Raw genomic sequence first — 13078 nt, 5'->3', positions numbered from 1 at the left:
CGAGCGATTGAATATGATTGGTTGGATCTATAAGTAATAATCAATTATGTTCATTTGCTTGGCGAGCAGGCTAGCCGCTTTGTCAACTTGAACGCGCCCAGTATTACCGCTCACTGAGCGCTTGCATCTTATTGGCATATTCCGTTAGAACTAAAAATATAGACCAAACAGATACAAGGATGAGGTGATCGTTGTTGTCGCACAGTGTCGCTTGTTGGAAAGCTTCCGCTGTCATGCACGCTGCATGCCGCAGTCTGTATCTCTATATATATATCTATGCTCTATGGTACATCTTGTTAAATCCGAAACCCAACTTTTGGCGGCAATAAGCAACAGGAACGCGTGGTGGAAACGTGGAAACGAGTATTTCGAAGAACTTCAAAATGGAAGGCAAGGAATCTTTGCGGAAATTGTTCCTAGATTTGGGCTGTGAAATTGAGAATGATGCCATCCTCGATAAATGTAAGTACTTTCAAGATATTTACTGCAATTTTTCAACTATAACATCAAAATCTTTCCTTAAAATCATGTCTTATCTCGACTTACCCGGATCACGTTACTCGTCGAAAACTTAATTTTGATTGTATTGAAGATAGAGTTGTAGCTTTGAATTGTTTCGAATGATCAAACGAATGTATCTTTTGTAAAACAAGAGCGTTTCATATATGATTTAAAACAGATGTCGAGACTTTCCGCTTCGTTCTCGCATAACCTCACTTTTGAAATCGAGGAATCGTACACTTTACATTCGCTACAAATAAATATTTAAAAGATTTAAAAGAATGCCAGTATCATCAATGGCAGTTAATTTTCATTGTAACTGAACTTAATAGTTAAAATTTTCTTTTTAATTTTAGAGTTTTGCAATAAGAAATAAAAAGAATTTTAAGTTAAACGCGCGATTAAAGTTAAACGATGTTACTCGAAACTTGAGCTGAAGTCAGAACAGGAATTCCTTTGTATTTATCTGAATTTGTATAATAAAATTTTAGGATAATATAATTTTGGAATAATATATAAAATTTTGGAATAATAGAAATATTTAAAATTTCATTCTCAAATATTCTTAATTGAGAAGCAAACGATACTTTTAATTATAATAGTCCTCCTTACTGATATGTATTGCACAGGTGTTGAATTCTGCGACAATTATGACGTGGACATGGATAAGCTTACGGAATTGTGGCTTACGTTTTGCGTCAATAATGATGCGGATATCCAGCCTACTATTACCAATCTGAAGAAGATGGAATGTATGATGTTGAAGAAGGATTATAAATTACGTAAATCACATTACAGCGAAAATGACGATGTACTCAGCATGTATGGCTGTACTGAAAGTGGACCATCGTCTAAAGTGAGTTTTTATAATTGTTTTCTATATCAGTTTAATATAAAAAGTAAGTATGATAAGTTGTTAAACTCTAAGCTCCAGTTGGAGATAATTTGTCTAGTATATAGTCAAATCATGCTTATGATGTGTTCACAGATGCATACATAAATTACAATGATTAATCAAATTCGTTTATTTGAAATAGATTAAAAATTAGAGAGTATTTTTGTCAAAACTGTATATATTTTTAACAAATTTATAATTAGAAAACTAGAAAAATCTAAAAAATTCTTTGAAATATTTGTCACCAAATGTGAGATTGAAGAGATTGCTTGCCAAAAAGTATAAATATTTTTAGGGAATTTAATTAGAATTAATTTTAATATTTCTTAACAATTTAAAAATACATGAACAACACAAGACAATTGTTGGCAGAATAATACAAACTCAGAAAAATCTAGAAAAATTCTTGAAATATTTCTCGCTCAATAATCCTTTGGGAAGAGTACTTAAAAAATAGAAATTTCTTTTCTCTCTCTCGAAAAAAATAGAATTCTTTCAACAAGCATTATTACTCATCATGAATCACCGTCATAAATAATTCAAGATAAATATCTATCTGAACGATTTTATTTTCCTTTTGATAATCTTTCGAAAATTTCTTTGTTCTAAGAGACCTTTGATCTTATGAATAGCATTATTGACATTGTTCCAGCAGACCCTTCAGGTACCCAAATAATTTATCTTATCTATTCTGTCAACATTGTCTTTTATTGTTCATGGTGGATTCTCAGTACAAAACGTCTCTTATTTCTAAATTTCACATTCCATTCATCGTGCTTCATTTTTTTTTCGTCGGATCGAAGAATCGAGAGAATTTTCGTAACTTGTCTCTCGGCGGTATCGAAAAAGAAAAAAAAAAGCGATTGAAACAGCGTTAGAGAATCTCGCGTGGTGGCACTGTAATTCCCGCCAGAAAAATCGCTCAGGTAGATTTCCCCCGCCCCTTTCACGTCGCTCCACATTCGCGGCTCTCTTCACGAAGGATCTCCCTGGGAGGGAAGGGGGCAACCCGTTTCCATTGGCGGAACGAGGACGAAGAGCGCGCTGTTCCAGCGGTTGCGGGAGGGAGGGGGAAGGTTCTTCCTCCGTCTCCCTCCTTTCCTTAGCGAGCCGAGCAGATCTCTTTCGAAGGGCACGATTTCAGTTTTCAAGGACTCCGGCGCGTCGTTTGTCGGTTCGTCGTTTGGTTTCTCGCGTTTATTCGCGCGTCTCGTCGCTCCGTCGGTGCAGATAGATAATCATGCGCGATCTACGCTCCCGGCCGTACGACGGCTCGTCGAATTGGTACGCACCTCGGTGATCGCGTTACACTCGGTATCGGTCGGCGCGGCGATATCGCCGTGGCTCGGTATCTCTCGATGGCGTCGAGCAACGCGTCGCCGCCATCGGCGTCTGACAATCGCGTCTCCGCGAGTGAAATTACCGGCCTTTCGGGCAGTTGGACTCCTCGCGCGACGATCGTTTCGGAATCGCGCGGGAAAACGCATCGATGATTTCGAGAGAAGTTGTTCGCGCGACGTCGACGATTACGTTGACGTGATGGTGTGCGAGAGCGAACACGAAGCGGTAACGGCGGCCATGATGGTTCGGTTTCGGCTTGAGCGAGAAGCTCGCGAGTGCAACGAGCGGTCCCGCCGATCGTGCATCCGTACGCTCGAATCCTCGCGAGAGGTGGATCGAGATCCAGCGGAGAATTTCGGAAGGAAGCGGGAGGATCGAAGCTTCGATTCCGCTCGATCGTTCCTCGCGTCGCGATCGCTCGCGACGTGCGCGCGCGCGCATGCGTGAGAAAAGGCGCCGCGTCGCGCGGACGCGAGTGCGACGACCGTTGGCTTCGACGAATCCTGTTGATTCGCGCCGCTGCAACGCTGCAACCTGTTGCTCCGACAACGAACGGTAAAGGCGGTACTCCCGTAAAGTCTTTCTTTGCTGAGAACGCGCTGCTTTTTCTACTCCGAGGGAAGTAGGTATATAATTAGAGTGTAATTAGATATTACCGGAGAGAGAGAGAGGGAGAGAGAGGATGAGAACACAAAGAATACTGAACGAACAAACCTCGCGATGCTTCCCTTTCTACTCGACATCGATTTTGTGGATTGGATTCCGGATGCAGAAAGCTCGCGTTGGGTAATATTCAAAATTTAATGGAATTCTTTGTTGCATAAGAGTAGATGTTTTTGTTAATTATCCGATATAATTATGCACGTTTCCGCAAACGTAGATTAATTTTAATTTTTTTTCTCTTTTTGTAATTCTTAGAACTCTAGAAAAACGCAGCTAATTAAAAATTAAAATTAAACTACGTTGGTAGAGAAACTGGCTTAAGGCTTGGTTTTATCAAGGTAAGATTGACTCGGTTTAACTCATTATTTATCTCATTTTAATTCTAAGAATAATACTCGTTTCCCCAACAATGTAGATTAATTTTAATCTCGGTTTAAACTTCCTGTTTATCTTTTTTAATTCGAAGAATTAGAAAAAGATAAAAAGTAAGTCAAACCGAGATTAAAGTTAATTTTTATTGTTGGAACTAATTCTTGGAGTTTAAAGAAATAAAGAGTATTCTAAATTCTTTGGAGTGGATCATCAATCTTATTCAAAAGAGTAAAAATTGAGCCAGTCTTGAAAAAGAGACTTCATTTTTAATCTTTAAGAGTGAGATTTCGCTTTTTAATTGAACTTCTTGCACGGTTCATCTTTTCTCTTTTTCTCTCCAACGTGGAAAGAAAAGGAAGATAGATGAACCATGTAAGAACTTTGACTAAAAAGAACAGACTTAATTTATTCTAAAGATTCTAGATAGTAAATTGAAACTTGAACCGAGATTAAAGTTAATCTTGATTAACTAATCTTGATTCGACTTACTCTTTATCTGTTTCTAAGAATTCTTAGAATTTCTTTTCTAATTTTTAAAAAAAGATGAAGTTCAAGTTAAATCGGGATTAAAATTAATCTATAATACATTGGAAACGGGAGTTAATATCACAGCAGGTGGGATTTGAATACTACCATTAAAGATCACAAAGTATAATATTTTTAATATTCCATATTGCAGTAAAATATTGTAAACGTAATATTTTCGATATTTGGCTTTTATCGGCGCTAAAATTGTAATGTTTATTCTCGACGCGAATCCCTTAACACAACAAGATATAATTTCTTATAGAGAATCCGTGAATCTTTTATTTATTTACTTTTATTGATATTTATTTATTTAAAAATTATCGACAAGTACATACTTTTTGTTCCTTTTGCTTTTAGCGTATAAACTCGGAATTTACCAAAGAAGTTTTTGTAAAAAGGAAAACAAGTTTCTCTGGCCTTCTTTCGCATTCTTGGACGATCTTTTTGACTACCTCACGGCGTTGAAGGGTCGAAATTTCTCAGCGGACCTTTCACTGGCGGCACAAAACCCCCGGCCGGCTTTTGTCGGCATTCGCTCCGCGGTGCACTTTCTCCTCGATCGGATCGCTGTGGAATCATCGAGAGACGCGCGTTCCCGCCGATAAGCTACGCGAATAACTCGTGCCTAGCGATATCGCGTTTGACCGACGGGTTCCTCGCGCGCCCGCGCGCTCCCGTTGGTGTCTCTCCACCAATTAAGCACAATTGAACAACAACTGTTCCAATCTCTTCCCTCGCCCGCACGGCTTTCGACTCGTCGCGCGTTTCTTTCGTCTCCTGATCTTCGTGCCGCGTGACTCGGACGAGAGATGGATCGATATTCGCGGATGTTCGAACGGATGTTGCAACGGGTCGGTCGGTCGGCGATACGATTTGTCGTAAAGCAGCGGATCGAGAGACGTGAAGGATAACCGGGACATTGGCGAGAGTATTGGAGCGAGATGTCGACTTACGATAGTGGACATTAAAACGAGTGTGAGCTTCTTTCGTAAGTAGCTCCTGTGTATTTGTTTGTTTTGGATCTAGAGGCCCATTTTAGAATTTACTAAATATTTATAACTTCATTAAACAGTATTTGGTGAATTTGTTCATTTTTGTAATTTTCATCTCGTTTCAAGGAGAAGTAAATGTATATTATGAATATTATACGAATTGTTTGATTAATCTGCAATTTTTTTTAGATGTAATTGTTGATAAACTAATAGTTTACGCAAATTAAAGAAAGAAATAGTAAAATTTTATTTCTTATTTAGATCTCTGAAAAAATTCAAGTGTTTGTTGCAATATTTTTCTGACGAAGTACATTTTTAGTTTTTAACAAGTACATTTATATAGTATATTTAATACTTTTAATATTAAAGTAATTTATCACCTTTGTATTTAAGAAATGAGAGTATTTGTGAAATTTATTTATATTAAATGGAAATGTCTAGATCATTTCTTTGTTTGATTTTACTTGTTAACTTTACATTTCAAATCTGTTTATTAACGTTACTGTTTGTTCGCTAATATTAGTTCGTCAATATTAATTAAGAATCTGTTGTGCTCTCGCAGACACTCGAGTATTATAACAATGTATTTTCCGTTGTCTTAAAATTGTAGAACTAATAGACAAGTCAAATCTGGTTTTGAAGACCAGTTCCTCGAAAAGAAGACGAAGTAATTTTGTTTTACATATTCGACTTCAAGTCTGTTTTTTATGAACTTTACTGAACTAATGTTCTTTGTATTTAAGGTAAAATAGATATATTGTTTGATATTTAACAAAAGCGAGAAGGAAAGTTTTAGTTTAGTCCCTCAGGTAGCATGGAACATTCCAGCAATATTGTAACGAAATAAAAGACTTTATTGCTGTACTGTGACTCAGGTAATAAAGTAAAATAGGTATATGTTTGATATTTGATGAAAAGCGAGGACGAAAGTTTTAGTGCAGTTCTTCAGGTATCATGGAATATTCCAACAATATTGTTGTAATATTATTGGAATGTTCCCCCATGAGATACCTGGGGTCTGCACTAAAACTTTTTTTGTAAATATCAAACATATCTATTTTATTTTATTAATACATTGCAACGTTACGTTACTGCAGTATTGCTACCTGAGCAATAAAAAAATAGAGTAATAAAAAATTTTTTTATCTTATTTTTTTATCCAAGATGTAGTTTAATTTTCAGAATCAATTTCTTCTCCGCTTTCAGTCTAGAATATTTGAGTTAAGAAAAAATTTCTGTACGAATAATGTTTGAGTCTTATTGTCTTTTATTTTCTAAATGTGATTATGTAAAAGCATGTAGAGTGTATAGACATGGTCATACGAGTATATATTTTTATTATTTGAAGAAAAACTTTAATATAAATTTTAATATGCGTTTTGTTTCTCTACACACTGAGAAAAAAGTCAATTTAAATAAATTTATAGTCAATTTAAATTTAGTTCAATACTGCCAACTAAACATTTACTTACAGTAAATAAATATTTATTCAGTAAAAAGAATGATTGTTAAATCAAATTTATATTTCTTGTATCAAATAAATATATCTTTATATTTAATAAATATTTAGTTAACATTCAGTATTCAACTGAACATTTATTAAAATTGATAAATGACTATATTTTTTTTTCAGTGTAAGAATAAAAGTAGCAGCTCGAATTCTATTATTTTTGTTTACTGAGTACCTTTTTATCTAAGAACTATTAGTTTTAAATTGAAGCTTTTTCGCTAGAAAAGGTCGTTTTCTTCTCAAAAGTTCATTTCGAGTCTCCTTCAGTTCGTTTCTTTGTTATTCCAAATTTTTTATCCTCTTTGTCTTGCCTCTCTCTCTCTCTCTCTCTCTCTCTCTCTCTCTCTCTCTTCGACATTTAGTTACCTGGAGATCAATTGTGTATCTTGAAACGAGATGAAAATCGCAAAAGTAAGTGAATTTACTAGAAGATTTATAATTTTATTTGTCAATATCTAATGCATTCATTTACTTTCGTAATTTTCACCTCGTTTTGAGATACATAATCAATTCCCTGTTTCATTTTGAGTGCAGAAAATATAACGTAGAGTAGCTACAAAGAACAGACTATGCGTACGACGAAAGAAGAAGAGGAAAAAAGGAAGAAGGATAGAGCGAGCGGGAACGTGTCACGTGTGAACAAGCTTTGCTCGCAAGCGTATGCGTCTGAACGGAGCGACTCCGATCCGGAGAGATCGGACGCGGACGAGCGGGACTGTCTCCGAACTTGATTGAAACAATGCGTAATACAGGGTGGACGTTAAGAGCGACCAGGTTAATCGCATTTAACCTCTGTACAATGGCAAGCAACGTCGTATTCTTCCTCGTATTCTCGCGCGCGCACGGCAAGCCGTTTGCAAGATCAGCCGGTTCCCTGGTTTCTTCCTTCCCCCGAAGAAAATGCTGGAAAGGGAGATCCACGCGGGAATGATTCTTTTCGAATTTGCCGAATGAGTGGCGGTCTAGTGCACGGTCGATAAAGTTGTGACTAGATCCACACTCATTAAGCACGTTCGAGCATCGCAGCCATCGTTTTGGAGAGAAATCAGAGATTCCCCCAAGGAGCGTGTCACCTTCGAGAGCCTTCCTGGTTATTTCTGCACATTGGAGTTTCCTCCATGAGCAACCGATTTAGACAGATTGATAGAACTCACGCCTCGATGAGGTTTCTCTCGTAAGCGATTCGTTCGATCGACGAGATTATCACTATTATTGCGGTGGAACACTAGGAATGAAATGGATTATCCGAAGATGCAGAAAGAGAGTAATTCCATAGACGAGTGTGGATGTGGTGCACGTGCGTCTTATCCATTTCGTGACTAGATACATACTCGTCTACGGCAATCTGTCTCGGTATCGGAAGCACCTCCAATGTGTGCGCCGAATGTGTGTGCCACTGAGATATATCGTTATCTGTATATTATATCAACGTATTTCATAAGACAAACTTGTCCTTGCGGCAGATTGGCGACGGAAAGTCTCGTGATTTGGCCGTGAATTCTACGTGGAATTATACGTATACACCTGTATGTATATATATATATATATATATACACAAAGAATGTATGCAGCTTTATAAAAAAGAATTAGAGAAGTAGTTGGAGGATCTTAAGTTCCCCTGTGAGAATGTTAATACTAGCAATCATTTTAATAATAGTGATTTATTGCGTATATCAGATGGTAGTGATGATTTACAGAATAAATAAGTAATAGAGATCTACGCGCAAAAGGTGAGGCGTTAACAAGGTTGCAGTTATGACGCCTTTAATAGAAATTCAAGAATATATAAAAGTAATAATTTGTGTGTGTGTGTAATTTATAATGTAAAACAGATAGAGCGTAAGAATAGCAAATGTGATAAGCGCTAAATGAATGGATGTAATTTAAATATTTTAATTAAGATTAAGATTAATATTAAGTTAAAACCAGTTTCGGACGATTTATAATACGTGCGGGTTTTAGAATCAAGTATTAGTTAGAAATATAATTTCGTTAGGCTTATGCTTGGATGTTAAATAATAATTTTTATTCGTAATTTTATTTTATATATTCAATATTTTATCTCTTTACATATTGTATTGGAAAACGGTGGAATCATCACGATCTCATGTGAATAATTGAAGAGTTTACTTCTGAACCGTCTTAATATTTTAAAAAGCGTATACAAAATTATACGTTTCGAATATTATAATTGTAAATATGCTTATTATAGTTGTAAATAATAATCTCTATTTTTTTGAACAGCTTGGATAAAAAGTGGTTTCAAGCTAAACTCTTTAATTAAAGACTCGCGTTTGTATGTCTTCACGTCAATCACGTAATATTAACTGACGTGGATTCGTTCAGAACATGATGAGTAACGCGGCTGTTTTCTTTTTTCTCATAGCGCGCACGAAGAAGTCCTGAGGTAGAGATCGATGCAGATACACGGGCTGATAAAGCAAAAGCTGCGGAATGCTCGTTTTCACCAGCTACTTGCACCGAGAATTCGTAAGTAGATTTTTTGGGTAGCGGGCTCAGCTCGCAATTTCAAGAAAAATTAACATGGAATAAATCAGAAATATTTTTGCGTTGAATAAAGAAACTAATATGTTTATGAAATATTCATATATGCTTTGAAACTTTTATGTCCTTTTAAAAAAATTGAAACTAATAACATAATGGTCGCGTAAAATTGTATGTAATTAAATATATAAATATAAATATATGTATATATACATATATACATACAGGGTGTCTTAAAGGATCTATTCAAATATCTCAGAAACACTGCGTTAAATCGAAAAATGTTTCAGACAAAAGTTTTGTGACTTCGAGGGGGACATAAGATGGTATCATTGGTTTGACCTTGGGTGCTCTCTCTGGATTTTAGAAAGCTCTCGAGATAAGCTATAAGAATATGTAATGAAAAATGGGGGAGTTCCATTTAAAAAATTCAAGGTTATCTTGCCCTGATCTTGACAACGCCACCCAAGATCAAACCAATGGTACCATCTTATGTCCCCCTCGAAGTCACAAAACTTTTGTCTGAAACATTTTTCGATTTAACACGATGTTTCTGAGATATTTGAATGGATCCTTTAAAATGGGACACCCTGTATATAACAATTTTCTAGATTTCGTTTTTTTTTTTTCATTTTTTAATTTGAAACTAACAACATAAATTAATATATTAAATGTTGTATGTATACAGCCAGAATAAAGATTTCCTACATTTGGTCAATTTTATATGTTGTGAACGCTTTCTCAAAATATTGGGCGCATTCAAGTTGATAAAGCGGCTAGCCTGCTCGCTGAGCAAATGAACATAATTGGTTGTTACTTATAGATCCAACCAATCATATTCAATCGCTCGGTAAGCATGCCTAGCCACATTGCCATCTTGAACTCGCCCAATGTATCGTTTGTAGAAGCGTGTCAAGTCAGCGTAACATAACGGACAAGGAGAAGATCTTACTTTCCGTCGGCGAAGTCGTTTTGTCTTGGAAGAAAACAAGCGATTACGATGTTCAAGTTACAAAGTCTGATGAGCCGCATGTCTCCAGCGATGCAAAGTACATGTATGAGATCCTATCAAGACAAGGACACATTCTCACGCATGTGTGCCAGAATTTGGGCAACAGATTGTTCAAGACGTGGTTGAAAGCGAGCGATACCACCGAGTTACGTTACGTGAAGAATGTACGGAGCGTGAGCCAAACGAACTTTCGGACATTTGGTCGCATCAACGCGAAGAAGGGCACCACGAACACGGTGACACTGGAAGGTGGCACAAGGCGGAAGGGGATCTCGGGGGCTGATACGATCGAGCTGGACTTTCGCAATGTGAAACAATACTCTGTATTCTCCGGTCAGATCGTGGCGGTCGAGGGCATTAATCCAGTAGGCGACACGTTATATGTCAAGGAGATATTCACGAGATCGTATGCGCCACTCGCGTTAACACCGATGCTCGAATCGAGGCTCAACATTTTTGTCGCGGCGGGTCCGTTCACCCCGTCCAGCAACATACATTATCAGGCGTTATGGGATTTGATGGAGAGAGTCGCGTCGGACGAACCACAAATTTTGATACTGATTGGGCCTTTTCTTGAATACACGCATCCCGAAATACAGGATAATGTCATTAAGGACACGCATCAGGAACTGTTCGAGAAGATTCTCATGAGAATAATGGAGTCGACGGGGTAATGTCTCACAGAATGTCTTGAAGTTTAAAGTTATAAGTTGAAAATATTCTGATTTTCGTAATTATACGTATTGATATAGATAAGATAAATTTTACTTTTATTAATTATATATGTGATATTACAGGAGGAATACGCAAGTTACACTGATCGCTTCTAATCGCGACATACAACACGAACCTATATTTCCAACCCCTTGTTACACAGTTCTCAATCGGAAATTGTCACAAAATTATTCGAACTTAAAGGTGATGCCAGATCCTTGTATATTGGATGTCGCGGGTTTGAAAATCGGAATCACATCAGTTGACGTTATCAAACATATCGGGAAAGAAGAAATATCGTAAGTCCACTCTTACAGAGTCTAATTACTCTTCACGATCTGAAGAGTAATTAATAGACTAGACCTTTTATTTTCATTTAATCTATAATTGAATATACATATATATTGCTATATTTATTTGTAGAAATTTTGTTAAATTTTTAATAAGAGATGAATAAAATGTTTGCAGCAATGTATCAGGTGATAGACTCAGTCGTCTAGCTGATCATGTGCTCACTCAAACGTGCTTCTATCCCGTGTATCCTCCGGCCGAGGACTTGAACGTGGACACGGAATTATGGGAGAAGTATGCCTTTTTCGAGCAACAACCGCATTTGTTGATTTTGCCATCCGATATGCGATGTTACTGCAAAGTGATCAACGACTGTATGATCGTGAATCCGGAGCGCATGTACAAGCACACTTATGCCAGGTTGAGTGTGAAACCGACCGTCGACGGTAAATGGAGTTCCAATGATATCTCGTGCGAGATCGCCAAAGTCTGATAGTTTTAAAATATAGTTTTAATTTATTTTTTAAAGTATAATATCGCGGACTTTTTTAAAAAACAAAATTTTTGTAAAAATTAAAAAAATTTTTTAATTCTTTATTTTTATATTACAGTTTTCGAGTATAAACTATTGTATCAGATTTTTGAATTACTGATCGAAAAAAATGTCCAATTGTTCAAAAAAGACATTTTGTACTTTATTCGAATAATCTAATATGTTTCATACGGATTGTTAAAAGGTTTCTAGTTAATTTTCCCTTTTCCTTTTTTTCCGTTAATATTAAGTTGATATTTGCGTAAATAAGCAACAGGGATGTTTCTTCAGTATCTATGTGTAGATAATAAAAACATGATCATGATCAGCGCGCAAATTAAAACGTAAGGCACAGAATATTTATATAATATTTAGTTTTTTGTGAAAAGGATTCTTTCCAGCAAGACACAAGATTTGTTCGCGTTGCTTGAAATTCCCCCCAATTTTTGCACTTAAAATAAGATAAATATATTTGGGTGTTGAAAAGAGAAAACGAAAATGCTCAGTGCAAAAAGTTCAAATCTGCTAACAGACAGGTATAAGGACAGGTATAAAGTTGCATAACGCACAACACAATGCATAAGAAAATCAAGCAATTAAAAGTCTTCTATTTTGTGGAAAGAAAAGAAACGAAAGACCTCGATTGGTTCATTTTTTTATTTATTATGCAAAACTACTGTCCTAATATTTCATATATTATATGACAAATTTTTTTAAGTGTGCTGCTTGATGACAAATTTAAAATTTGTAGAGATTTAAAAACTTATATTTGTGGGACTCTCTTCTAAACATTAAAAGCATTTATCGTACAATAAATGAAATATTTAGGGATGCACCGGATTGTAAAATTACCGGATATCGGATATTTGGTATCCGGTCAGATATCCGAGATGATTTCTTCGAGTAGAATATCCGACATTTTCCGGATATCCTATTGGATTCTGGGAAAATGTCTTTAAAAAAAGCCTATAGAGAAAAAATTGTAATTTTGCAACAATGTATAAAATATTGTAACATTATGAATATGCATACTTATTTTTAGACCATTTGTATAACAAAAAATCGATAATTTAATCAAATTTCAATCGAATATCTTCCTAGATACTAATGATATCCGACTATCTGGTCGGATAGTAAAAAAGTGCTGAATGATACCGGATACTTTCCGGATATCCCTAGAAATATTGGTCCAGTTCAGTGATTTTTTCATCTTTGTTTAACA

At 36.1% G+C, this 13078-nt stretch overlaps 1 protein-coding gene across 1 annotated transcript; it reads left to right on the top strand.

Annotated features, from left to right (window-relative positions):
• Window positions 1–316: 316 nt before the first annotated feature.
• On the top strand, window positions 317–11860 carry DNApol-alpha73 (DNA polymerase alpha subunit B). Its single transcript, XM_018458502.1, has 6 exons — window positions 317–462; window positions 1131–1357; window positions 9189–9292; window positions 10213–10989; window positions 11117–11332; window positions 11502–11860. Exons 1-6 carry the CDS (start codon window positions 384–386, stop codon window positions 11815–11817), a joined length of 1719 nt encoding a protein of 572 aa, XP_018314004.1. The 5' UTR covers window positions 317–383; the 3' UTR covers window positions 11818–11860.
• The last annotated feature ends 1218 nt before the right edge of the window (window positions 11861–13078 follow it).

The sequence above is a fragment of the Mycetomoellerius zeteki genome, unplaced genomic scaffold (assembly GCF_001594055.1).
Source record: "Mycetomoellerius zeteki isolate Tzet28-1 unplaced genomic scaffold, Tzet1.0 scaffold73, whole genome shotgun sequence".
NCBI classification, from domain to species: Eukaryota; Metazoa; Arthropoda; class Insecta; order Hymenoptera; family Formicidae; genus Mycetomoellerius; species Mycetomoellerius zeteki.
Note: the sequence above shows the minus strand (reverse complement) of the source record. Positions and strands in the feature narration are given on the sequence as shown.

Excerpts from the sequence above, each read along its gene's own strand:
- DNApol-alpha73 (XM_018458502.1), top strand. The coding sequence starts at position 384 with ATGGAAGGCAAGGAATCTTTGCGGAAATTGTTCCTAGATTTGGGCTGT. Across the intron at positions 9,293-10,212 it reads GCTACTTGCACCGAGAATTC|AAGCGTGTCAAGTCAGCGTA; the intron begins GTAAGTAGATTT and ends TATCGTTTGTAG. Across the intron at positions 10,990-11,116 it reads AGAATAATGGAGTCGACGGG|GAGGAATACGCAAGTTACAC; the intron begins GTAATGTCTCAC and ends GTGATATTACAG.